Below are 26,524 nucleotides of genomic sequence, written 5' to 3'. Positions count from 1 at the left end.
CTCCGTAGTTGCACAGGTGTTTCCAAAGGGTCTCTCTGTCCACCCTATTAAGGAACGCACACACTTATTAATGAGTTATAGTGGAAAATAGTGGAAATTAATCTACTATGAGGTCATTGAGTAAGGCCGTCCAATACAAATTCACCTATGACGCAATGTTGACCTAAATAAACATAATAACTATGGAAAAAATGTAAAGATGTTTAAGTATACCCTTCAGCATATAGAAAGAAAAAATCATTAACAGAAAACTTGTAAATATGAATTTGAAATTAAGAAGCACTTGTAAATATAGATAAGTATAGGAATTTGATGATTTTATTATTAAGCTTAGTAGTAAGAACATTATCTGTGTATAAGCCACTCAGAAAATAAATAACACAAAAAACGCGCTAGCCAAGCCATCTAAGAGTTAAATATTGACACTCTAACTTAAAACAGCAACTGAAATTCAATTAATCAATAAGTAAGCAATTAATTAATTCATGTTAGAGGTATTAACATCTCTGTGATTGGCTACTTTGCACTATATATGTGTGTGTATGAGAGCTTACCATGATCTCTGATGAAGCGCATGTGCGCATGCGCGAAACGTGTCAGTTCATTGGGAATGCACCTGTAATCTGCATCTCTACCGCAGAATAAACTGTTGATTTGCAAGAGGACCTGGTCTCATTTTCTTCATTTTGTGTATGCACCCTATTAAATGCCTTCTCACGATCAATACATTTGACATAGAGGGTGGAGTTCCATTGTATTAAAGTGATTGTAAAATGTCTTAGTGTCCTGAACAGTATACACAATAAGCCTTCAAAACAGGGGTACTTTCATTGATGACATTTTTTCACCCTTCATTTGTAAAATATTTATCATCTAATACTTCATTTAGCTGAGCGATGATAAATCTGGCTTCTTCCAATCGTTGTGTGACCCACATGGCGTCCAGCTTGTGTGTGTGGGGGTATTTGTATATATATATGGGGTTGCTGTGTTCCTTGTTCAGAAAGGAATTGCCTGGTATTTCGGCGCTGGACTGACCGTAATAGGCGGGATCAGACTGTTATACTACAGGAAAGTTCTTTTCTGTGAAAAGCATTACTGGGCTAAAAGAAGCTGCACCTGGTAGTAAATCGCCATAGAACAGGCTAACAATAGTATTGAGCCAGTTGTTCATTCCTGTGAGTTTGCTTCTCTCTGTGTGTATTTAGTCTCCCTATGGGAAAAAGGGGAAACCAGACGTGGACTCCTTGCTCAGTGTGCTTAGAGGAATATGGCTACACCTCACTGACGAGGCTCAATGAAGGCCGAAATGATCGTCTGGGGTTGCTGTGTTCCTTGTTCAGAAAGGAATTGCCTGGTATTTCAGCGCTACACTGACTGTAATAGGCGGGATCAGACTGATATACTACAGGAAAGTTCTTTTCTGTGAAAAGCATTACTGGGCTAAAAGAAGCTGCACCCGGGTGGTAAATCGCCATAGAACAGGCTAACAATAGTATTGAGCCAGGTGTTCATTCCTGTGAGTGTGCTTCTCTGTGTGTGTGTATATATATATATATATATATATATATATATATATATATATATATATATATATATATATGTGTGTGTGTTTGTATGTGTGCCTACTTGTGTGTTTATAATTGTGTATTTTTCTGTGTATGCATCTTAGATTTCAGTTATGTGTATGTCTGGGTGTGTGCCTATATCTATGTATTTGAGTATGTATATGTGTGAGAGTGTATTTGTGTATGTATATCTGTATCTTTGTATATATGTACATATGCTACTGAAAAACAGTAATACCTTTTAATAGAATAATTTTTGCTAATGGAAATATAATGCAAAAATTGTTCCTGTTTAAAATTGAAATGCACTCACACACATTTCAGTTTTGACCTTTCTATCCCTTGAATTGAAAATAGATCTAATGCCTATTTCATACAGATGCTCTCTAAATCTTAGAAGAGTCCCATTTATTGGAAGGCATAATCATAGCTGGCTAAGCACAGATTTACAAAATAAACAGTGAGTAAGCCTCTACAACTGTTACTACCCCTGCACACAGATGGCCAATGACCCTGTAAGTATTAGTGGGGGTGGACAGGTTAATGATTTAGTGAACCAGAACACAAATATATATTTAAAAAAAAACATAGAAAGAGCAAGGGTCTGAAAGAAAAGAATACAGAGAGCTGAGAGGAGGAAGGGAAGAAACAAAGAAAATACAGAGGGTTTAGGGGTGATAGACACCCCTCACCAACATGATTATCAATGCATGGCATTACCTTGTCTATCTCTACGGAATGGTAATCGACTCTCTCAGTGTCTGTGACACCAGTGAACGCCTTTCAGCCTATGGAATCAACAGGACGCAGGTAACTTAGTAGGCTGCTATTGGTATGTAAATAGCTGGCCATTTAAAGGATTGGGCGAAGGGGCACAGAGATTGGTAACCATAGAGTTGGCACACAGGGGCAGAGAATTATACAGACAGATGATATATGATAGAGCTCCAAGGCTGATTTGAACATAAACAGTCTAGAACCTTTAGGAGATGGTGCATCACTTTACAGAGAGTGCCACCTTTATAGATGGCACTGGCACAGGGAGAGAATGAGCCAGGTATCTCCAAGACTTGTACATAGGGTTGCCACCTCAGCCATGTTTTACTTGACAGTTATGAGTTACACATGTTGCAGGGTGTGCAGGGAGGAATATGAATAGAGTTGTCCCGCAGCACTAATTATGTAATGTTCAGATGCACAATGCATGTTCCTACAGGCGCACCCTACAGCATGTGTAACTCATATCTGTCCAGGAAAACATGCCCGAGGTGGCAGCCTTACTTGTACACAGGGTGAAAGAGCATAGTATCTACATGGGTGATACACAGGGAAGGCTAGACCTTGTAGCACCAGGAATGGTGTATAAGGAGTTACAGTATGGCTCTTTGTTGACTGCCACAGACAGGGTCTAATACCTCCATAGCTGTCAGAGAGAGAGTGCACTTACTTTGATGGAACCAAAGAAGCTTACCAGATCTTTGGCTCCTGTTTGTTGTAAGACTAGAGCTCACAGAGCTGCTATGCACCAAAGGTTTTGCGTATCTATAGGTCTGTTTATGGGCTAGATTTATTAAAGCTGAGGCGTACAGGGGTGCGTATACGCGCCCCTGTACGCCTCAGCTCGCCTGTGGTGGGGCAAAATTACCTGCAGGTATTCACCATTGCACACAAGCACAATTTTGCGCTTGCGTGCAATCCCGCCCCCTGCCCGCGCACAGCCAATCACGCGTGGGCAGGAGCTGTCAATCTCCTCGGTCTGACTAGACCAAGGAGATTGAATTTCGCCACAATAGAGATGGCGAAGAGGTTAGGGAAGCGGCGGTCTGGTGACCGCTGCTTGTTAAATGACGGCGAGCAAGTTCTTGTCAGAACTTGCAGCCGTAGGGGTTTAATAAATCTAGCCCTAAGTATACTGTATATACTTTTTGCTGACACTTTACATCTGCTAATCAGCTACATTCTCACAACCTCTCTCTGATCCCAGGTTAAAGGGAGAGAAAGGTCAACGTGGAAATGTGCATGGGTGCCTTTCAGTTTTAAAATAGAAGCATTTTTAAAATATACTTAATGCTTCTAGTAAACGTTATTACTGTTTCATCAGCATACATGCATATGCTATGTGTGACTGATGGATCAGAATTCAAACACCATGCCTGCTCAGACAGCTGACGGTGGTGTGTATTACATCAGTGAAGACTTAAAGGGACAGTCTAGTCAAAATTAAACTTTCATGATTCAGATAAGGGCATACAATTTTTAACAGCTTTCTAATTTAACTTTTTTTTTTCATCAAATTTACTTTGTCCTCTTGGTATTTTCTTGTTGAAAACTAAACCTAGGTAGGCTCATATGCTAATTTCTTTTTTATTTCAGTCAATTTTATTTCAGCACAAGTGCTAGTTCATGTGTGCCATATAGATAACATTGTGCTCACTCCCGTGGAGTTATGTATGAGTCAGCACTGATTGGCTAAAAGTCTGTTAAAAGACCTGAAATAAGGGGGCAGTTCTGCAGTGGCTTAGAGACAAGGTAATATGTAGGCACCAATCATCAAGCACTACCCAGGGTGCCAAAAATGGGCCGACTCCAAAGCTTACATTCCTCCTTTTTCAAATAAAGATACCAAGAGAATAAAGAAAAAATGATAATAGGAGTACATTTTCATATCCCTTTAATAGAAGTGTAGACTGTCCCTTTAAGTGTACTCACACACTGTGACAAGTGGTGGGCATTCAGAGATCAGTGATATTATTGACTTCTTGACAAGCTTTATTGTTCTCTTCAGTTTAGAGTGCACTATACAGAGGGGGAGCTGACGTTTGCAGAGGCTACAATGCTCTTTATTATTGCTGAGGCCTTTTTATATTTGTTATGTAACTTTTAAACTGTGTAAAGAAAAACGGCAAACATTTAAAGCTTCTGTTTTCTGTTGTGTAAACTAACCCAAAGTGCAAGGTACAGCTGACAAAACAGTCATCTGGGCAAGCTCACGGCTTTTATCACATGATGGAACTGTGCGTGCGATACAAGATGGCCGCACCCAGTATAAAGAGGCAGAGTTTTAGCTACTGGCTTCTTAATGGGTTAAAATTATTTTACCTACTGGCTTCTTAATGGGTTAAAATTATTTTACCTACTGGCTTCTTAATGGGTTAAAATTAGAGACTGACTTATAAAAAAGAGAGCTGCAGGTACAGCTCTTGTGAGCTGCTGGTGCAATGCTGAATACGGAGAGCGTATTGCTCGCCGTATTCAGCGTGGTCTGTCGGATCAGGTCCGCCAGACTTTGATAAATTGGGGCCCATGTGTTTGTGATCTGCACAATGTGAGGGAAACTTAGAAATGTATGAAGACCAAACCTAGCACCACCCCTGGCCTCAGACACCCGTACCTTGCCTAGGGCCCCTTTTCTTCTGCCACAGGCCCCCACGCCCTTGTCAGGAGCGGAGAAATCTTAGAGAAATGCGCTACACATGCACACAAGCCTCGTTCTGTGACCTCCCTGACCAAGGATGTAGTCCTATGGCGATGGCAGCCCACCGGTCCGCTGGAAAAAGAATAGTACCAGTATCCCAGCAGGCCATTTACAGCACTATTATTATTATTGGTTATTTGTAGAGCGCCAACAGATTCTGCAACGCTATAGTTAAGAGAGAATGAATAGAAAAAAGTCATTAACAAGAGAAAGAAACAGGGAGTAAAGAGAAATGAAGAAAAAGTGGGGTGCATGAGAGGAGAAGTGAGGAATGTTAGACTAAAGGGGTAATAATATATGTATTTTTTGTATATGTGTAATATGTATATCTTAGCAAACTACCTGCACCCAAAATAAAATGTTTTATAAGCATTACAAATTGTCATTTTTAAGTAAAATGGTCAAGATTTAGCTAATAAAGAGCAGTACAGGAAAACACCACTTGAAAACCAGCTTGGGTATTGTTTACCTCACCTCCTGTGGCCAATCAGAGACTACATGTAAATGAACATATGCATTGCTCTGAGCATTCCGTCTATAGGATGTAGCAAGGTCAGCTAAACTATAGGAGACCGCATGAGGCAAATAAAGTGTTAATGAGATATGAAAGTTGAAAAATAAACCTTCATGGATTCAGAAAAATTAAAGCAATTTGAAAAACAAAACCTGTTTCAATTTGCTTCTTTTGTCAGTTACTTTTTTTTCTTGGTATCCTTTATTGAAGAGCATACGTAGGTAGCCTGTGCTCTTTGTGGTGACAGTTTTGCAATAATGGTGTTGATATAAGCACTGCTGCCATCTGGTGCTCAAAATTAGTATAAAATGGCAAAAATGCCATACAATAAAATATTTAAAACAGGGGTGTGCACATTTTCTGAGCAATATATTGGAGCAGTGTTTGTCACAAAGTGCTTGACCTGTGTACACTCCTGAGCATACCTAAGTATGCTTGTTGACAAAGGATATCAAGAGAACAAAGTAAGTTTGGTGATGGTGAAGTAAATTGGATTTTTTTTTAACTCAAATTGCATACTCTGTCTGAATCATGAAAGTTTAATTTTGAGCCTTTAGGATCTATTTGAGATATTTTATTTGGGGATACGTTTTTGCTGACTTTTCTCAATTTCCTGTTGCCCTGGTATCAAACCATTGTTGTAGTTTAGTTTAAGCTCCAATACTAAAATCCCGTCAGTTCCCCTTGCAGTACATGGGAAGATGGTATTTTCTGGCAGCCGCTTCGTCCCCTGGAACAGACGCTCTCAAAATCTTCACACTGATGGATAACGCAGAGTTTGCAGTGCACGGCAGTGACAACCAAGATAGCCTGATTTTTAGAGCAGCAATAAGAGCGTAAGACTGTCTGTGTTAATCAATATCTATTTGTCTATCTATCTATCTATCATCTATGTCTGTCTGTCTATTTGTCTGTCTGTCTATCTATTTGTTTGTCTGTCTATTTGTCTATCTGTCTGTCTGTCTATCTATTTGTCTGTTTGTCAATCTATTTGTCTGTCTATTTGTCTGTCTATTTGTCTGTCTGTCTGTCAATCTATTTGTCTGTCTGTATGTCTATTTGTCTGTCTGTCGATCTATTTGTCTGTCTGTATGTCTATTTGTCTGTTTGTCAATCTATTTGTCTGTCTATTTGTCTGTCTGTCTGTCAATCTATTTGTCTGTCTGTATGTCTATTTGTCTGTCTGTCGATCTATTTGTCTGTCTGTCTATCTATATATTTGCCTGTCTGTCTGTCTATCTATCTATTTGTCTATCTATTTGTCTGTCTATATGTCTATCTATCTATGTCTGTCTGTCTATTTGTCTATCTATCTATCTATCTATCTATCTATCTGTCTGTCTATTTGTCTATCTATCTGTCTGTCTGTCTATTTGTCTGTCTGTCTATCTATTTGTCTGTTTGTCAATCTATTTGTCTGTCTATTTGTCTGTCTGTCTGTCAATCTATTTGTCTGTCTGTATGTCTATTTGTCTGTCTGTCGATCTATTTGTCTGTCTGTCTATATATTTGCCTGTCTGTCTATCTATCTATTTGTCTATCTATTTGTCTGTCTGTCTATATGTCTATCTATCTATGTCTGTCTGTCTATTTGTCTATCTATCTATCTGTCTGTCTATTTGTCTATCTATCTATCTGTCTATCTTGTCTCTCTATCATCTATCTGTCTGTCTGTCAATCTATTTGTCTGTCTGTCTATATGTCTATCTATCTATGTCTGTCTGTCTATTTGTCTATCTATCTATCTGTCTGTCTATTTGTCTATCTATCTATCTGTCTATCTTGTCTCTCTATCATCTATCTGTCTATCTGTCAATCTATTTGTCTGTCTGTCTATTTGTCTGTCTGTCTATTTGTCTGTCTGTATGTACTGTATGTATGTCTATATATTTGTCTGTCTGTCTGTCTGTCTGTCTGTATGTCTGTCTATCTATTTGTCTGTCTGTCTATGACAGATCATTTCCTGGTCTCTACAGTATATATGCTTTATATGTAAAGGAAACCCAAATACATTGTTTCATGATTCAGATAGAGAATACAATTTTAATCAACATTCCAATTTACTTCTATTATTTAATTAGTTTCATTCTTCAGACATCTTCTGTTAAAGAAATAGCAATGCACATGGGTGAGCCAATCACACAAGGCATCTATGTGCAGCCACCAATCAGCAGCTACCGAGCCTATTTAGATATGCCTTTCAACAAAGTTTACCAAGAGAATGAAGTAAATTAGATTATAGAAATAAATTGGAAAGTTGTTAAAAATTGTATGTTCTTTCTTCTTTCTAAATGAAAGAAAAAATGTGTGTTTCATGTCCCTTTAATGTAAAAGCTATTCCATATGTATTCTAACAAACTCCAGAATCAGTTATCCACATGATCTTTATGTTGCCTGACTCCCTCTCCTAATGCCCACCTCCTCGTCTTCAAACTTTGTCTCTCATGTCTCTTTATGTTTCCAAATGTTTGTTTCAGTGTAAATGCAGGTTCTTACTCTTTACATTTCATCTCCCCCCCCATTCTCTTGTGCCTCTGTTCTTCTCTCATCCCTTCCTCTTTCTCTTCCTTCTCCTACTCATCTATTTTGCCCTCTGTCTCTTGTCTCTCTGCTCTACCTCTCTGATCTCTACCTTCTCCCCCTCATCTCTCTTTTTCTCCCTCCCTTTCTCTCATCTCTCACTTCTCCCCCTCATCTTCCCCCCTCCCTCTATGTGATCTCTTTCTCTATCTCTTGTCTTTCCCACTTTCTGTCTTGTCTATTATCTCTCCTCTCTCTTTCTCCCCTTCATCTCTCTCCCCCTCTCTCTCTCATCTGTCCCTTCTCTCCTTCATTTATCTCTCTCTTCTCCCCTTCATATCACTCTTCCTCTCGCTCTCCCTTTTCCTCCTCATCCTCTCTCCCCTCTCTGTGTCTCATCTCTGCCTTCTCCCCTTCATCTCTCTCTCTCTGTTTCTCTCTCTTTCTCTCCCTTTCTCTCTCTTTCTCACCCTATCTCTCTTTCTCTCTCTCACCCTATCTCTCTCTCTCTCACTCTATTTCTCACCCTATCTATCGCTCTTTCTTTCTCTCTCTTTCTCTCTTGCTCTCTCTTTCCTCTCTCTCTCCCTCTCTTTCTTTCTTTCTTTCTTTCTTTCTTTCTTTCTTTCTTTCTTTCTTTCTTTCTTTCTTTCTTTCTTTCTTTCTTTCTTTCTTTCTCTCTCTCTCTCTCTCTCTCCCCCTTCTCCTCTTCACTTCTCTCTCTCTCTCTCTCTCTCTCTCTCTCTCTTTCTTTCTTTCTCTTTCTTTCTTTCTTTCTTTCTTTCTTTCTTTCTTTCTTTCTTTCTTTCTTTCTTTCTTTCTTTCTTTCTCTCTCTCTCCCTTCTCTCCCTCATATTTCTCTCTTTTCTCTCTCTCATCTCTCCCTCTCTCTTTCACTCCTCCTCTCTCACCTCTGTCTCTAATTTCTCCCTTTGAGTTTCTCTCTCATCTCAGTCTTGTAATCTCTTTCTCTCATATCTCTCTGGCGTCCCTTGTTCCCTGTAACTGTAGCTATTGCTATCTTTTTATGATATTATATCTCTTTTCATGTGTCTGCTTTATGTCATATTCCCCATCCTATCATCCCTCCATCCTCAGCTTCTATTACCATTTTATTTCTTCTTCCATCTATTTCTGTATCTTTCTTACATTTTTGCACAAGATCTTATCATATCTGCAATTCTGCATCCCAACCCCATCTCCAATTTTTTTACATCTATGTTCACCTCCTCTTCACCACAAATCTCATTTCCTTTGTTTCCCTCTCCTCTCTCTTCTGTCTTTTTTTTTTATTTAAAGGGAAATGAAAGCCAAAAATGTTTTTGTAATTCAGAAAGAGCATTACATGTAAAACGTTTCAAATTTGCTTCTATTATCAACTTTTCTTAACGCTCATAATATTCTTTGTTGAAGAGATACCTAGGTACATGTCTGGTGGACTACATGACAAGAAATAGTGCTGCTATCTAGTGCTCTTGTTAATGTATAACATTAGTACTACATGACAAGAAATAGTGCTGCTATCTAGTGCTCTTGTTAATGTATAACATTAGTACTACATGACAGGAAATAGTGCTGCCTTCTAGTGCTCTTGTTAATGTATAACATTAGTACTACATGACAGGAAATAGTGCTGCCATCTAGTGCTCTTGCTAATGTATAACATTAGTACTACATGACAGGAAATAGTGCTGCCATCTAGTGCTCTTGTTAATGTATAACATAAGTACTACATGACAGGAAATAGTGCTGCCATCTAGTGCTCTTGCTAATGTATAACATTAGTACTACATGACAGGAAATAGTGCTGCCATCTAGTGCTCTTGCTAATGTATAACATTAGTACTACATGACAGGAAATAGTGCTGCCATCTAGTGCTCTTGTTAATGTATAACATTAGCACTACATGACAGGAAATAGTGCTGCCCTCTAGTGCTCTTGCAAATGTATAACATTAGTACTACATGACAGGAAATAGTGCTGCCATCTAGTGCTCTTGCTAATGTATAACATTAGTACTACATGACAGGAAATAGAGCTGCCCTCTAATGCTCTTGCTAATGTATAACATTAGTACCACATGACAGGAAATAGAGCTGCCCTCTAATGCTCTTGCTAATGTATAACATTAGTACTACATGACAAGAAATAGTGCTGCCATCTAGTGCTCTTGCTAATGTATAACATTAGTACTACATGACAGGAAATAGTGCTGCCCTCTAATGCTCTTGCTAATGTATAACATTAGTACTACATGACAAGAAATAGTGCTGCCATCTAGTGCTCTTGCTAATGTATAACATTAGTACTACATGACAAGAAATAGTGCTGCCATCTAGTGCTCTTGCTAATGTATAACATTAGTACTACATGACAAGAAATAGTGCTGCCATCTAGTGCTCTTGCTAATGTATAACATTAGTACTACATGACAAGAAATAGTGCTGCCATCTAGTGCTCTTGCTAATGTATAACATTAGTACTACATGGCAGGAAATAGTGCTGCCCTCTAGTGCTCTTGCTAATGTATAACATTAGTACTACATGACAGGAAATAGTGCTACCATCTAGTGTTCTTGCTAATGTATAACATTAGTACTACATGGCAGGAAATAGTGCAGCCCTCTAGTGCTCTAGCTAATGTATAACATTAGTACTACATGACAGGAAATAGTGCTACCATCTAGTGCTCTTGCTAATGTATAACATTAGTACTACATGACAAGAAATAGTGCTGCCATCTAGTGCTCTTGCTAATGTATAACATTAGTACTACATGGCAGGAAATAGTGCTGCCCTCTAGTGCTCTTGCTAATGTATAACATTAGTACTACATGACAGGAAATAGTGCTACCATCTAGTGCTCTTGCTAATGTATAACATTAGTACTATATGACATGAAATAGTGCTGCCATCTAGTGCTCTTGCTAATGTATAACATTAGTACTACATGACAGGAAATAGTACTGCTATCTAGTGCGCTTGCTAATGTATAACATTAGCACTGCATGACAGGAAATAGTGCTGCCCTCTAGTGCTCTTGCTAATGTATAACATTAGTACTACATGACAAAAAATAGTGCTGCCCTCCAGTAGTCTTGCTAATGTATAACATTAGTACTACATGACAGGAAATAGTGCTGCCCTCTAGTGCTCTTGCTAATGTATAACATTAGTATTACATGGCAGGAAATGGTGCTGCCATCTAGTGCTCTTGCTAATGTATAACATTAGTACTACATGACAGGAAATAGTGTTGCCATCTAGTGCTCTTGCTAATGTATAACATTAGTACTACATGGCAGGAAATAGTGCTGCCCTCTAGTGCTCTTGCTAATGTATTACATTAGTACTACATGACAGGAAATGGTGCTGCCATCTAGTGCTCTTGCTAATGTATAACATTAGTACTACATGACAGAAAATAGTGCTGTCCTCTAGTGCTCTTGCAAATGTATAACATTAGTACTACATGACAGGAAATAGTGCTGCCCTCTAGTGCACTTGCTAATGTATAACATTAGTACTACATGACAGGAAATAGTGCTGCCATCTAGTGCTCTTGCTAATGTATAACATTAGTACTTCATGACAGGAAATAGTGCTGCCATCTAGTGCTCTTGCTAATGTATAACATCAGTACTACATGACAGGAAATAGTGCTGCCATCTAGTGCTCTTGCTAATGTATAACATTAGTACTACATGACAGGAAATAGTGCTGCCATCTAGTGCTCTTGCTAATGTATAACATTAGTACTACATGACAGGAACTAGTGCTGCCCTCTAGTGCTCTTGCTAATGTATAACATTAGTACTATATGACAGGAAATAATGCTACCATCTAGTGCTCTTGCTAATGTATAACATTAGTACTACATGACAGGAAATAGTGCTGCCCTCTAGTGCTCTTGCTAATGTATAACATTAGTACTATATGACAGGAAATAATGCTACCACCTAGTGCTCTTGCTAATGTATAACACTAGTACTACATGACAGGAAATTGTGCTGCCATCTAGTGCTCTTTCTAATGTATAACATTAGTACTACATGACAGGAAATAGTGCTGCCATCTAGTGCTCTTGTAAATGTATAACATTAGCACTACATGACAGGAAATAGTGCTGCCATCTAGTGCTCTTGCTAATGTATAACATTAGTACTACATGATAGGAAATAGTGCTGCCATCTAGTGCTCTTGTTAATGTATAACATTAGTACTACATGACAAGAAATAGTGCTGCCATCTAGTGCTCTTGCAAATGGATAAGATTCTTGCAAAACTGCTGCCAAATAGTGCTCCAGACACGTGCACACTCCTGAACTTACTTCCCTGCTTGTCAACAAAAGATACCAAGAGAACAAAGAAAAATGGATAATAGAACATGCAATTGACTAATTTACTTCTATCTGAAACATGAAAGGAACATTTGGTATTTCATGTCCCTTTAAACTTTCATAATTCAGATAAAAATGTGTTCAAATGACATGCTCTAAGTTCACTTCTATTATCAAATTGATATCTTTGTTCTCTTGTTATCCTTTGTTGAAAAACATATCTACATATCAGCAATGCAGTACTGGAAGCTAGTTGGTGGTTGGTGGCTACACACATATGCCTCTTGTATTGTCTATTTTACTGATTATCTTTCTTCTCATTATTGCTGCATTCTTTTTCTATCCTCTTTATCACATTTTTAATTTTTCTCTCGGTGTCTCTTTTTTTCTCTTTCTTATACTCACACTCTCTCTCTCTTTCCTTTGCACAGTAAGGACGGGTCCTGTATTCCTAGAAAGTGGATTTACCTATTGACAGAAAATAGCACTGATCTGAGGACAGAAGGTAAGAAAAATAATGCACAGATAAAATTAAAGGGACATAAAACCCACTTTTTTTTTTCATGATTCAGATAGAGCAGTAATTTTAGGCAACTTTCTAATTTACTCCTATTATCAATTTTTATTCATTCTCTTTGTATCTTTATTTGAAAAGGCAGGAATGTAAAGCTCAGGAAACTACCCATTATTGGTGAACCAAAAATGGCCCGCTAAAGACAATAAGAGGTGGAGCAATAAGGAATTAAGAGATAATGTTTATGCAATTGGAATGTGGGGCATAGGTATTCCCGGGTGGAGATGCAGCTCAGAGGTACTAGTTTGGAACAACACCACCATTTTCAGGATAATTGGGAGGTCTGTGTGCCAATAAAAAAACTTCAATGTTAAAATTACCCAAGAATGTTACCCATATGCAAGAACACTAGATGGCAGCACCATATGCAAGAGCACTAGATGGCAGCGCCATATGCAAGAGCACTAGATGGCAGCGCCATATGCAAGAGCACTAGATGGCAGCTCCATATGCAAGAGCACTAGATGGCAGCTCCATATGCAAGAGCACTAGATGGCACGCCATATGCAAGAGCACTAGATGGCAGCGCCATATGCAAGAGCACTAGATGGCAGCGCCATATGCAAGAGCACTAGATGGCAGCGCCATATGCAAGAGCACTAGATGGCAGCTCCATATGCAAGAGCACTAGATGGCACGCCATATGCAAGAGCACTAGATGGCAGCGCCATATGCAAGAGCACTAGATGGCAGCGCCATATGCAAGAGCACTAGATGGCAGCGTCATATGCAAGAGCACTAGATGGCAGCGCCATATGCAAGAGCACTAGATGGCAGCACCATATGCAAGAGCACTAGATGGCAGCACCATATGCAAGAGCACTAGACGTCAGCACCATATGCAAGAGCACTAGACGTCAGCACCATATGCAAGAGCAGTAGATGGCAGCACCATATGCAAGAGCACTAGACGGCAGCACCATATGCAAGAGCACTAGACGGCAGCACCATATGCAAGAGCACTAGACGGCAGCACCATATGCAAGAGCACTAGATGTCAGCACCATATGCAAGAGCACTAGATGGCAGCACCATATGCAAGAGCACTAGATGTCAGCACCATATGCAAGAGCACTAGACGTCAGCACCATATGCAAGAGCACTAGACGTCAGCACCATATGCAAGAGCAGTAGACGGCAGCACCATATGCAAGAGCACTAGATGGCAGCACCATATGCAAGAGCACTAGATGGCAGCACCATATGCAAGAGCACTAGATGGCAGCACAATTTCCTGCCATGTAGTTGTCCAGATGCCTACATAGGTATCTCTTCAACACAGTATACAACACCACCATTTTCAGGATAATTGGGAGGTCTGTGTGCCAATAAAAAAACTTCAATGTTAAAATTACCCAAGAATGTTACCCATATGCAAGAACACTAGATGGCAGCACCATATGCAAGAGCACTAGATGGCAGCGCCATATGCAAGAGCACTAGATGGCAGCGCCATATGCAAGAGCACTAGATGGCAGCGCCATATGCAAGAGCACTAGATGGCAGCGTCATATGCAAGAGCACTAGATGGCAGCGCCATATGCAAGAGCACTAGATGGCAGCACCATATGCAAGAGCACTAGATGGCAGCACCATATGCAAGAGCACTAGACGTCAGCACCATATGCAAGAGCACTAGACGTCAGCACCATATGCAAGAGCAGTAGATGGCAGCACCATATGCAAGAGCACTAGACGGCAGCACCATATGCAAGAGCACTAGACGGCAGCACCATATGCAAGAGCACTAGATGTCAGCACCATATGCAAGAGCACTAGATGTCAGCACCATATGCAAGAGCACTAGACGTCAGCACCATATGCAAGAGCACTAGACGTCAGCACCATATGCAAGAGCAGTAGACGGCAGCACCATATGCAAGAGCACTAGATGGCAGCACCATATGCAAGAGCACTAGATGGCAGCACCATATGCAAGAGCACTAGATGGCAGCACCATATGCAAGAGCACTAGATGGCAGCACAATTTCCTGCCATGTAGTTGTCCAGATGCCTACATAGGTATCTCTTCAACACAGTATACCGTGGGACAGAAGCAAATTTGATAATAGAAGAAAATTGGAACCTTTTTAAAAAATTGTATGCTCTGTCTGAATCAAATAATATTTAAAGGTTCTTGTCTTAAGATATGTTTTCCATGTTTCTACCATACTTGAGTATCTTATTTGCGTGAAACCGAACTGCTCTTTTACAAGTATATCATTTTAAATACTTTTCCAATTTACTTCTTTTATCAAATTTGCTTAAATGTTCTTCCTATCATTTGCTGAAGGAGCAGTAATGCACGACTGGGAGCTAGCTGACCACATTGGGTAAGACAATGACAAGAGGCATATAGGTGCAGCCACCAATCAGCAGCTAGCTCCCAGTAGTGCATTGCTGCTCCTGAGCTTACCTAGGTATGCTTTTCAACAAAGGATACCAAAAGAATGAAGCACAATGTAAAAAAGAAGTAAAGTGGAAAGTTGTTTAAATGTGCATGCTCTATCTGAATGTCTAATTCGTCACTTTAAATTTGCTTTGTTCTCTTGGTATTATTTGTTTAAGAGCATACCTAGTATTAGTGCAAGAAGTATGCATGTGACTAAAACGCTGAATGGTATTTATATAATGTTATGCACTTTTTGAGCACCAGGTGGCAGCAGTGTTTGCACAGAATATAACATTATTAAAACCATTCTTGCAAAATTGCTGCCATAAAGGCACAGTAATGCTCCTAAGCCTACCTGCTTGCTTTTCAACTAAGGAAGTCAAGAGAAGAAAGTACATTTGATATTGTACACTGCATCTGAATACTTAAAGAAAAAAAAATGGGTTTCATGTCCTTTTAACAATGCTATACACTATATTAAACACTAGATGGCATCAGTGTTTGCAACAGTGTGTAAAGGGTCATAACAGTAAAAAAAATGACATGCTCTAATTTGACCCTGCACTTCTGTTTGTTTAACTCACACAAAGGGGTTAAACACACAGTAGAAGTAGTGCTCAGGACCTGCAGAGCATTATAGCAGCATTAGTATGTATATATGCTGCCCAACGCTATACGACTTACCCCCTTCGCTGCGCTAGGTTGTGTGCCGTGTCTATCGGCATCAGAACAAGGCTCCCATTGAAGCCTATAGAAGCACACTCTTGCGAGTGCAATTTTTCTCTCCACTCGTAATCTAGCCCAGAGTGTCTTAATAAATGGAGTGCATTCAGCAGAGGGAGCAGTTACTAGTGGTGTTCCTCAGGAATCAAGGGGGCTATGGTTCCTATCTTCTTATCTATGTTTCTATGTAAGTAAATTGTGTAGCAGGAATAAAATGGAAAGTTGGTTAAATCTTCATGATCTTTCTGAATTTTGATTTTACTGTCCCTTAAAGAATCAAAGCAGATATATTAACCTCCTTTATTCCTACAGGGCACCCAGACAGACTAACTGAGCTTTTTGCTTCTCGTTGCCCACATTGTGCCATTCTGAAAGAGACAGAGAACAGCACTTCCAGACTCCTCCTCTACTGTATGTATGCTGAGCCCAAGAGCTGACACTCTAAACTCTCCCTTTAGCTTTCCAAATAACTTCTTTTCATCTGGGTTTTTTTCTTCAAACTCCTCTTTCTTATGCACTCCCATCTCTCTCTTTTAACCTTTTTTAGCACGGTTTCCTCAGTTGGAAGAAGAGTTTATGGATGAATTTAGAGATAAATCATCTTGCGAAGGTTTCAAAGATGTTCTGAAGATTCCTCAAAAGAAAGGTAACTGGGAAGAGGTTGTCACTGAGCCAAGTGTGAGTGAAAGGTTTGCATTGCCCCTTCCTGGGCGGTGTGATTATGTTATGATATAGTTGTTTGGGAGCTAGCCGTGAGTGCAGCAGCTGTAGACTTGCGCATGTTTTGATGTACAGATTTGTGCTTACAGAGACCCCAACTATGGATGGGCGAGTGTTTCTAAAATTTTGAAATTTAAAACGAATTTTTATACATTTGTTCGTTCAAATCGAATTTCGAATGTTTATATAGCATTCTAACATTCTATTTTCTAATTGTCGTTTTTTGAATTTTTCAATAACATTCGAAGAATAGAATGTTTAGCTATGTATTTTATCACATCCAATTTTGAAATACAATATTCTAATTTGAATTTAAAATTGTATTTCTAGTCTATAACTGTATTTTATAAATGTAATATTCTAATTCGAATGTTCATAATAAATCGAATATACATTCAATTTTCTAATGTGTATTTTCGATCTATTATGAACATTCAAATGTGCCATTCAAAAAAACTGTAAATAACATTTGATTACAGAATTTTTAATATTCGTTCTTATCAATATTCAATTATGTAAATCGAATTTCTCCAACATTCGTTCTAACATTCGAATCCCTCATTTTGTCATGTTATTGGTTGGATATTTTTCTATTTCTCTTGTGAATTCTAAACTCATTGTTACTCCGCCCCTAAACCACTTAGCCACTCCCACTGACCTCCCTGACCTGACATCCACCGATTTAATAGAAAAATAGATTTTGGTCGGCAGATGAGAACCACAGGCCCAACAAGACTGCCCCAAATGTGTGAGCTTATTTATTTGTAGGATAGCCTTATGCTTATCCAAGGCATTCCCCCCAGTGTTTGTCGTTACCATCTGTAAAGGAAGTTTATTCCATGAATCAACCACCCTTTCTATTAAGTCTTTCCGGTAATTAATTGGACAGTCTAGTCAAAATTGTACTTTTATGATTCAGATAGGGCATGCAATTTTAAATACCTTGCCAATTTACTTTTATTATTAGATTTGCTTTGTTCCCTTGGTATTCTTTGTTGAAAGCTAAATCTAGGTATGCTCATATGCTCATTTCTAAGCCTTTGAAGACCACCTCTTATCTCAGTGTATTTCGACAGAATTTTACAGCTAGACAGTGCTAGTTCATGTGTGTCATATAAATAACATAGTGCTCACTCCCGTGGAGTTACCAAGGTGTCAACACTGATTGGCTAAAATGCAAGTCTGTAAATAGCAGTGATATAAGGGGGTAGTCTGCAGACGCTTAGATACAGAGTAATTACAGATGTAAAAAGTATATTATTATAACTGTGTTTGTTGAGGGAATGGGTAATAAAGGGATTATCTTTCTTTTTAAACAATAAAAATTCTGTGGTAGACTGGTAGCCAACTGCTTGTCATTGGTTTACCAGTGTGTTCAGCTAACTCCCTGTAGTGCATTGCTGGTTCTTCAACTAAGGATACTGAGAGAACAAAGCAGACTTGATTATAGAAGTAAACTGGAAACTTTCTTAAAGGGACAGTCTACACCAGAATTTGTATTGTTTAAAAAGATAGATAATCCCTTTATTACCCATTTCCCAGTTTTGCATAACTAACACAGTTATATTAATATACTTTTTACCTCTGTGATTACCTTGTATCTAAGCCTCTGCAGACTGCCCCCTTATCTCAGTTCTTTTGACAGACTTGCATTTTAGTCCATCAGAGCTGGCTCCCTGGAACTCCACGTGCGTGAGCACAGTGTTATCTATATGACACACGTGAACTAACACCCTCTAGTGGTAAAAAACTGTAAAAATGCCCTGAGAGAAGAGGCGGCTTTCAAGGGCTTAGAAATTAGCATATGAACCTCCTATGTTTAGCTTTCAACTAAGAATACCAAGAGAACAAATAAAAAAATTGGAGATAAAAGAAAATTGGAAAATTGTTAAAAAAAATCATATTCTCTATATGAATCATGAAAGTTTATTTTGGACTAGACTGGCCCTTTAAAAATGAATGCTCTATCTGAATCACAAAAAAAAAAATGTTGGGTTTCATATCCCTTTAAAATGTGTTGTCTGCCATGAACGTAATATCCGGAGAGGAGAACACTGAGTTTTGTCTTGGGCTCAGGTGGAAATGTCACTGACCTGTTATTTCATATATCTTTCAGAGTATTGCCACCTGGTAGATGCAGGGAGCTAACCCATAAACTGATGCACCAACAATATTATCACCCTGATTGTGGACAGCGTTATATGCCAGCAGTAATTATTGCAGTGTTAATAAAAAGAACTTAAATCACCTGTGTCTCATGTTCATTAATTCTATCGCTTTTTGGCTTATTGGTCTCATTATCTATCCTGAGGTCAGTCCTGTTCTTCCCTAGAGGTGCCAGTTTCCATTTAGCAGTGCCAGTCTTTGTATACCCTTACTTGCCTTAAAGGTGCCCTCTCTATACACACACAAGCCCTGCACTACAGTAGCTAATCTTTATATCCAGTTTGCTCTGCCCTAGAGGGGCTTGTCTATATATACACACCTTTTCCGCCCTTGAGGTGCCAGAATATGTAAACTCCCTGTGCTGTCCTAAAGTTACTAGTCATTGTATATCCGATTTTCTGTCCTAGAGTAGCCAGAATCTATTTACCCCTTGTTCTGTCCGAAAGATACTAGTCATTGTATACCCCCCTTTTCTGCCCTAGAGGAACCAAAATTTGTTTATCCCTTCTCTATCCTAAAGATACTAGTCATTGAATACTCAATTTTCTGCACTAGAGGAACTAGAATCTGTTTAACTAGTAACTTTAGGACAGAGCGGAGGTAAACAGATTCTGGTTCCTCTAGGGAAGAAAAACATAATTTATGCTTTCCTAATAAATTTATTTCTCTTGTAGTGTATCCAGTCCACGGATCATCCATTACTTGTGGGATATTCTCCTTCCCAACAGGAAGTTGCAAGAGGATCACCCACAGCAGAGCTGCTATATAGCTCCTCCCCCAGCTGTCATATCCAGTCATTCGACCGAAAACAAACAGAGAAAAGAGAAACCATAGGGTGCAGTGGTGACTGTAGTTTAATTAAAATTTAGACCTGCCTTAAAAGGACAGGGCGGGCCATGGACTGGATACACTACAAGAGAAATAAATTTATCAGGTAAGCATAAATTATGTTTTCTCTTGTTAAGTGTATCCAGTCCACGGATCATCCATTACTTGTGGGATACCAATACCAAAGCTAAAGTATACGGATGATGGGAGGGACAAGGCAGGATTAAGCGGAAGGAACCACTGCCTGAAGAACCTTTCTCCCAAAAACAGCCTCCGAAGAAGCAAAAGTATCAAATTTGTCAAATTTGTAAAAGGTGTGAAGCGAAGACCAAGTCGCGGCCTTGTAAATCTGTTCAACAGAGGCCTCATTTTTAAAGGCCCAGGTGGAAGCCACAGCTCTAGTAGAATGAGCTGTAATCCTTTCAGGGGGCTGCTGTCCAGCAGTCTCATAGGCTAGGCGTATTACGCTCCGAAGCCAAAAGGAAAGAGAGGTTGCCAAAGCTTTTTGACCTCTCCTCTGTCCAGAGTAAACGACAAACATTGAAGATGTTTGACGAAAATCCTTAGTAGCTTGTAAGTAAAACTTCAAGGCATGGACTACGTCCAGATTATGTAAAAGACGTTCCTTCTTTGAAGAAGGATTAGGACATAATGATGGAACAACAATCTCTTGATTGATATTCTTGTTAGAAACCACCTTAGGTAAAAACCCAGGTTTGGTACGCAGAACTACCTTATCTGCATGAAAAATCAGATAAGGAGAATCACATTGTAAGGCAGATAGCTCAGAGACTTTCCGAGCCGAGGAAATAGCCATCAAAAACAGAACTTTCCAAGATAAAAGTTTAATATCAATGGAATGAAGGGGTTCAAACGGAACTCCTTGAAGAACCTTAAGAACCAAGTTTAAGCTCCACGGGGGAGCAACAGGTTTAAACACAGGCTTAATTCTAACCAAAGCCTGGACGTCTGGAACCTCTGCCAGACGCTTGTGCAAAGGAATAGACAGAGCAGAAATCTGTCCCTTTAAGGAACTAGCTGATAATCCTTTGTCCAAGCCCTCTTGGAGAAAGGACAATATTCTAGGAATCCTAACCTTACTCCATGAGTAATTCTTGGATTCACACCAATAAAGATATTTACTCCATATCTTGTGGTAGATTTTCCTGGTAACAGGCTTTCGTGCCTGTATTAAAGTATCAATGACTGACTCGGAGAAGCCACGCTTTGATAGAATCAAGCGTTCAATCTCCATGCAGTTAGTCTCAGAGAAATTAGATTTGGATGATTGAAAGGACCTTGTATCAGAAGGTCCTGTCTTAGAGGCAGAGTCCATGGTGGAAAGGATGACATGTCCACTAGGTCTGCATACCAAGTCCTGCGTGGCCACGCAGGCGCTATCAGAATCACTGATGCTCTCTCCTGTTTGATTTTGGCAATCAGTCGAGGGAGCAGAGGAAACGGTGGAAACACATAAGCCAGGTTGAAAAACTAAGTCTCTGATAGAGCATCTATCAGTGTGGCTTCTGGGTCCCTGGACCTGGAACCGTAACAAGGAAGCTTGGCGTTCTGGCGAGACGCCATGAGATCCAACTCTGGTTTGACCCAACAATGAATCAATTGAGCAAACACCTCCGGATGGAGTTCCCACTCCCCCGGATGGAAAGTCTGACGACTTAGAAAATCCGCCTCCCAGTTCTCCACGCCTGGGATATGGATTGCTGACAGTTGGCAAGAGTGGTACTCTGCCCAGCGAATTATTTTTGAGACTTCTAACATCGCTAGGGAACTCCTGGTTCCCCCTTGATGGTTGATGTAAGCCACAGTCGTGATGTTGTCCGACTGAAATCCGATGAACCTCAGTGTTGCTAACTGAGGCCAAGCCAGAAGAGCATTGAATATCGCTCTTAACTCCAGAATATTTATTGGAAGGAGTTTCTCCTCCTGAGTCCACGATCCCTGTGCCTTCAGGGAGTTCCAGACTGCACCCCAACCTAGAAGGCTGGCATCTGTTGTTACAATTGTCCAATCTGGCCTGCGAAAGGTCATACCCTTGGACAGGTGTACCCGAGACAACCACCAGAGAAGAGAATCTCTGGTCTCTTGATCCAGATTTAGCAGAGGGGACAAATCTGTGTAATCCCCATTCCACTGACTCAGCATGCATAATTGCAGCAGTCTGAGATGAAGGCACGCAAATTACCTCCATACTGATTACCTCCATACACTGAGCTACTGAAGGGCGCGGAATGGAGTGAAGAACACGGCAAGCATTTAGAAGTTTTGATAACCTGGACTCCGTCAGGTAAATCTTCATTTCTACAGAATCTATAAGAGTCCCTAAGAAGGAGACTCTTGTGAGTGGGGATAGAGAACACTTTTCCTCGTTCACTTTCCACCCGTGCGACCTCAGGAATGCCAGAACTATCTCTGTATGAGACTTGGCAACTTGAAAGCTTGACGCCTGTATCAGGATGTCGTCTAAATACGGAGCCACCGCTATGCCTCGCGGTCTTAGAACCGCCATAAGTGAGCCCAGAACCTTTGTAAAGATTCTCGGGGCTGTAGCCAACCCGAAGGGAAGAGCTACAAATTTGTAATGCCTGTCTAGAAAGGCAAACCTTAGAAACCGATGATGATCTTTGTGAATCGGTATGTGAAGGTAGGCATCCTTTAAATCCACTGTGGTCATGTACTGACCTTCTTGGATCATGGGTAGGATGGTCCGAATAATTTCCATTTTGAAAGATGGAACTCTGAGGAATTTGTTTAAGATCTTTAGATCCAAAATTGGTCTGAAGATTCCCTCTTTTTTGGGAACCACAAACAGATTTGAATAAAAACCCTGTCCTTGTTCCGTCCGCGGAACTGGATGGATCACTCCCATAACTAGGCGGTCTTGCACACAGCGTAGGAATGCCTCTTTCTTTATCTGATTTGCAGATAGCCTTGACATATGAAAATCACCCTTGTGGAGGGGAAGCTTTGAAGTCCAGAAGATATCCCTGAGATATGATCTCCAACGCCCAGGGATCCTGAACATCTCTTGCCCACGCCTGGGCGAAGAGAGAAAGTCTGCCCCCTACTAGATCCGTCACCGGATAGGGGGCTGTCCCTTCATGCTGTCTTAGAGGCAGCAGCAGGCTTTCTGGCCTGCTTGCCTTTGTTCCAGGACTGGTTAGGTTTCCAGGCCTGCTTAGATTGAGCAAAAGTTCCCTCTTGTTTTGAAGCGGAGGAAGTTGATGCTGCACCTGCCTTGAAATTTCGAAAGGCACGAAAATTAGACTGTTTTGGCCTTTGCTTTGGCCCTGTCCTGAGGAAGGGTGTGACCCTTACCTCCAGTAATGTCAGCAATAATTTCCTTCAAACCAGGCCCGAATAAGGTCTGCCCCTTGAAAGGAATGTTGAGTAATTTAGACTTCGAAGTCACGTCAACTGACCAGGATTTAAGCCATAGCGCCCTATGCGCTTGGACGGCGAATCCGGAATTCTTAGCCATTAGTTTACTCAAATGAACAATGGCATCAGAAACAAATGAGTTAGCTAGCTTAAGTGTTCTAAGCTTGTCAATAATTTCAGTCAATGGAGCTGTATGGATGGCTTCTTCCAGGGCCTCAAACCAGAATGCCGCCGCGGCCGTGACAGGCGCAATGCATGCAAGGGGCTGTAAAATAAAACCTTGTTGAATAAACATTTTCTTAAGGTAACCCTCCAATTTTTTATCCATTGGATCTGAAAAAGCACAACTGTCCTCAACCGGATAGTAGTACACTTTGCTAAACTAGAAACTGCTCCCTCCACCTTAGGGACCGTCTGCCATAAGTCTCGTGTAGTGGCGTCTATTGGAAACATTTTTCTAAATATAGGAGGTGGGGAAAAAGGCACACCCGGTCTATCCCACTCCTTGCTAATAATTTCTGTAAGCCTTTTAGGTATAGGAAAAACATCAGTACACACCGGCACCGCATAGTATTTATCCAGCCTACACAATTTCTCTGGTACTGCAACTGTGTTACAGTCATTCAGAGCAGCTAATACCTCCCCAAGCAATACACGGAGGTTCTCAAATTTAAATTTAAAATTAGAAATCTCTGAATCAGGTTTCCCCGAATCAGAGATGTCACCCACAGACTGAAGCTCTCCGTCCTCATGATCTGCATATTGTGACGCAGTATCAGACATGGCCCTTACAGCATCTGCGCGCTCTGCATTTCTCCTAACCCCAGAGCAATCGCGCTTGCCTCTTAATTCAGGCAACCTGGATAATACCTCTGACAGGGTATTATTCATGATTGCAGCCATGTCCTGCAAGGTAATCGCTATGGGCGTCCTTGGTGTAATTGGCGCCATATTAGCGTGCATCCCCTGAGCGGGAGGCAAAGGGTCTGACACGTGGGGAGAGTTAGTCGGCATAACTTCCCCCTCGTCAGAATCTTCTGGTGATATTTCTTTTACATTTAAAGACTGATCTTTACTGTTTAAGGTGAAATCAATACATTTAGTACACATTCTCCTATGGGGCTCCACCATGGCTTTCAAACATAATGAACAAGTAGTTTCCTCTGTGTCAGACATGTTTAAACAGACTAGCAATGAGACTAGCAAGCTTGGAAAACACTTTAAACAAGTTTACAAGCAATATAAAAAACCGTTACTGCACCTTTAAGAAACACAAATTTTGTCAAAATTTGAAATAACAGTGAAAAAAGGCAGTTACACTAACGAAATTTTTACAGTGTATGTAACAAGTTAGCAGAGCATTGCACCCACTTGCAAATTGATGATTAACCCCTTAATACCCAAAACGGAATAATAAATGACAAAAACGTTTTTTTCAAACAGTCACAACTGCCACAGCCCTACTGTGGCTTTTTACCTCCCTCAAAAATGACTTTGAAGCCTTTTGAGCCCTCCAGAGATGTCCTGGATCATGCAGGAAGAAGCTGGATGTCTGTGTCTGTAATTTTTGCTGTGCAAAAAACCGGCAAAATAGGCCCCTCCCACTCATATTACAACAGTGTAAAGCCTAAGGAAACTGTTTCTAGGCCAAATTCAAGCCAGCCATGTGGAAAAAAAACTAGGCCCCAATAAGTTTTATCACCAAATACATATAAAAACGATTAAACATGCCAGCAAACGTTTTATATTACATTTTTATAAGAGTATGTATATCTATTAATAAGCCTGATACCAGTCGCTCTCACTGCATTTAAGGCTTTACTTACATTAGTTCGGTATCAGCAGCATTTTCTAGCAAATTCCATCCCTAGAAAAATATTTTAACTGCACATACCTTATTGCAGGAAAACCTGCACGCCATTCCCTCTCTGAAGTTACCTCACTCCTCAGAATATGTGAGAACAGCCAAGGATCTTAGTTACTTCTGCTAAGATCATAGAAAACGCAGGCAGATTTTTCTTCTAAATACTGCCTGAGATAAACAGTACACTCCAGCACCATTTAAAAATAACAAACTTTTGATTGAAGAATAAACTAAGTATAAAACACCACACTCCTCTTACGACCTCCATCTTGGTTGAGGCTTGCAAGAGAATGATTGGATATGACATCTGGGGGAGGAGCTATATAGCAGCTCTGCTGTGGGTGATCCTCTTGCAACTTCCTGTTGGGAAGGAGAATATCCCACAAGTAATAGATGATCCGTGGACTGGATACACTTAAGAGAAAGAGACTATACTAAACAATGACTAGTAACTTTAGGACAGAACAGGGGGTAAACAGATTCTGGCTCCCCTATGACAGGAAAGGGAGTTTACAATGACTAGTCCCCCCCCCCCAACTGTCCCGATTTTCGCGGGACAGTGCCTATTTTAGGGGTCTGTCCCGGGTTGCTAGCCATCTGTCCCGCATTGCCCCATGCATTTAAAAAAAAAAAAAAAAAAAAATCTATTGGGCACATACTCAGAAGCAGCTGGCTTTTCTCTCCCAGGGTTAGATACCTGTTAGATTCCTTGTGGAAAAGTAATGGTGTTAAGCAGGAGTAAGAAGGCTGTATACCCTCTGACCTCAGGTAATGATGACCTCTAACCCCTGGTAGTGATAACATCTACCCCTGGTGATAATACTAGCATGCCTCAGACTGCCAGCTAATGTGCTTGCCAACCCCAGGACCCCATACAATGAATTACAGATACCCATATATGATGTAGAGTGTGTGTCTATCTGTATCTATTAGTGTGCATGTGTGTGTGTGTGTGTTTATCTGCATGTATAAGTGTATACTATGTAGTGTGTGTGTGTGTGTGTGTGCGCGCGCATGTGTAAGCGTATACTATGTAGTGTGTGTGTGCGCGCATGTGTAAGTGTATACTATGTAGTGTGTGTGCGCGCATGTGTAAGTGTATACTATGTAGTGTGTGTGTGTGCGCGCATGTGTAAGTGTATACTATGTAGTGTGTGTGTGTGCGCGCACATGTGTAAGTGTATATTATGTAGTGTGTGTGTGCGCGCGCATGTGTAAGTGTATACTATGTAGTGTGTGTGTGTGCGCGCGCACGCATGTGTAAGTGTATACTATGTAGTGTGTGCGCGCGCATGTGTAAGTGTATACTATGTAGTGTGTGTGTGTGCGCGCAAGTGTATGCTATGTAGTGTGTGTGCGCGCGAGTGCGTGCGTGTGTAAGTGTATGCTATGTAGTGTGTTACTGTGCATTTTACTAACTTTAAAAACTAGAATCTAGAA

General features: G+C 40.3%; 1 protein-coding gene across 2 annotated transcripts; it reads left to right on the top strand.

Moving 5' to 3' along the window:
- The first annotated feature begins 2,161 nt into the window (after positions 1-2,161).
- Positions 2,162-19,074, top strand: APOM (apolipoprotein M). 2 transcript variants are annotated; one of them, XM_053689155.1, is made up of 6 exons: positions 2,162-2,378; positions 6,248-6,393; positions 12,850-12,923; positions 16,420-16,518; positions 16,655-16,753; positions 18,944-19,074. In XM_053689155.1, the coding sequence occupies exons 1-6, from the start codon at positions 2,265-2,267 to the stop codon at positions 18,973-18,975; spliced, it is 564 nt and encodes a 187-aa protein (XP_053545130.1). In that variant the 5' UTR covers positions 2,162-2,264; the 3' UTR covers positions 18,976-19,074. The 2 variants fall into 2 exon arrangements, with proteins under 2 accessions (XP_053545130.1, XP_053545129.1); XM_053689154.1 differs by having other exon boundaries at positions 2,163-2,378; positions 6,236-6,393.
- The last annotated feature ends 7,450 nt before the right edge of the window (positions 19,075-26,524 follow it).

The sequence above is a fragment of the Bombina bombina genome, chromosome 7 (assembly GCF_027579735.1).
Source record: "Bombina bombina isolate aBomBom1 chromosome 7, aBomBom1.pri, whole genome shotgun sequence".
Classification (NCBI taxonomy): Eukaryota; Metazoa; Chordata; class Amphibia; order Anura; family Bombinatoridae; genus Bombina; species Bombina bombina.
The sequence above is the reverse complement of the archived record's forward strand: the minus strand, read 5'-3'. Positions and strand labels throughout refer to the sequence as shown.

Coding starts and splice junctions, on each gene's coding strand:
- APOM (XM_053689154.1), top strand. CDS start 2,265: ATGATTATCAATGCATGGCATTACCTTGTCTATCTCTACGGAATGGTA. Junction 6,394..12,849: donor TTTAGAGCAGCAATAAGAGC/GTAAGACTGTCT, acceptor TCCTTTGCACAG/TAAGGACGGGTCCTGTATTC. Junction 12,924..16,419: donor CACTGATCTGAGGACAGAAG/GTAAGAAAAATA, acceptor TTATTCCTACAG/GGCACCCAGACAGACTAACT.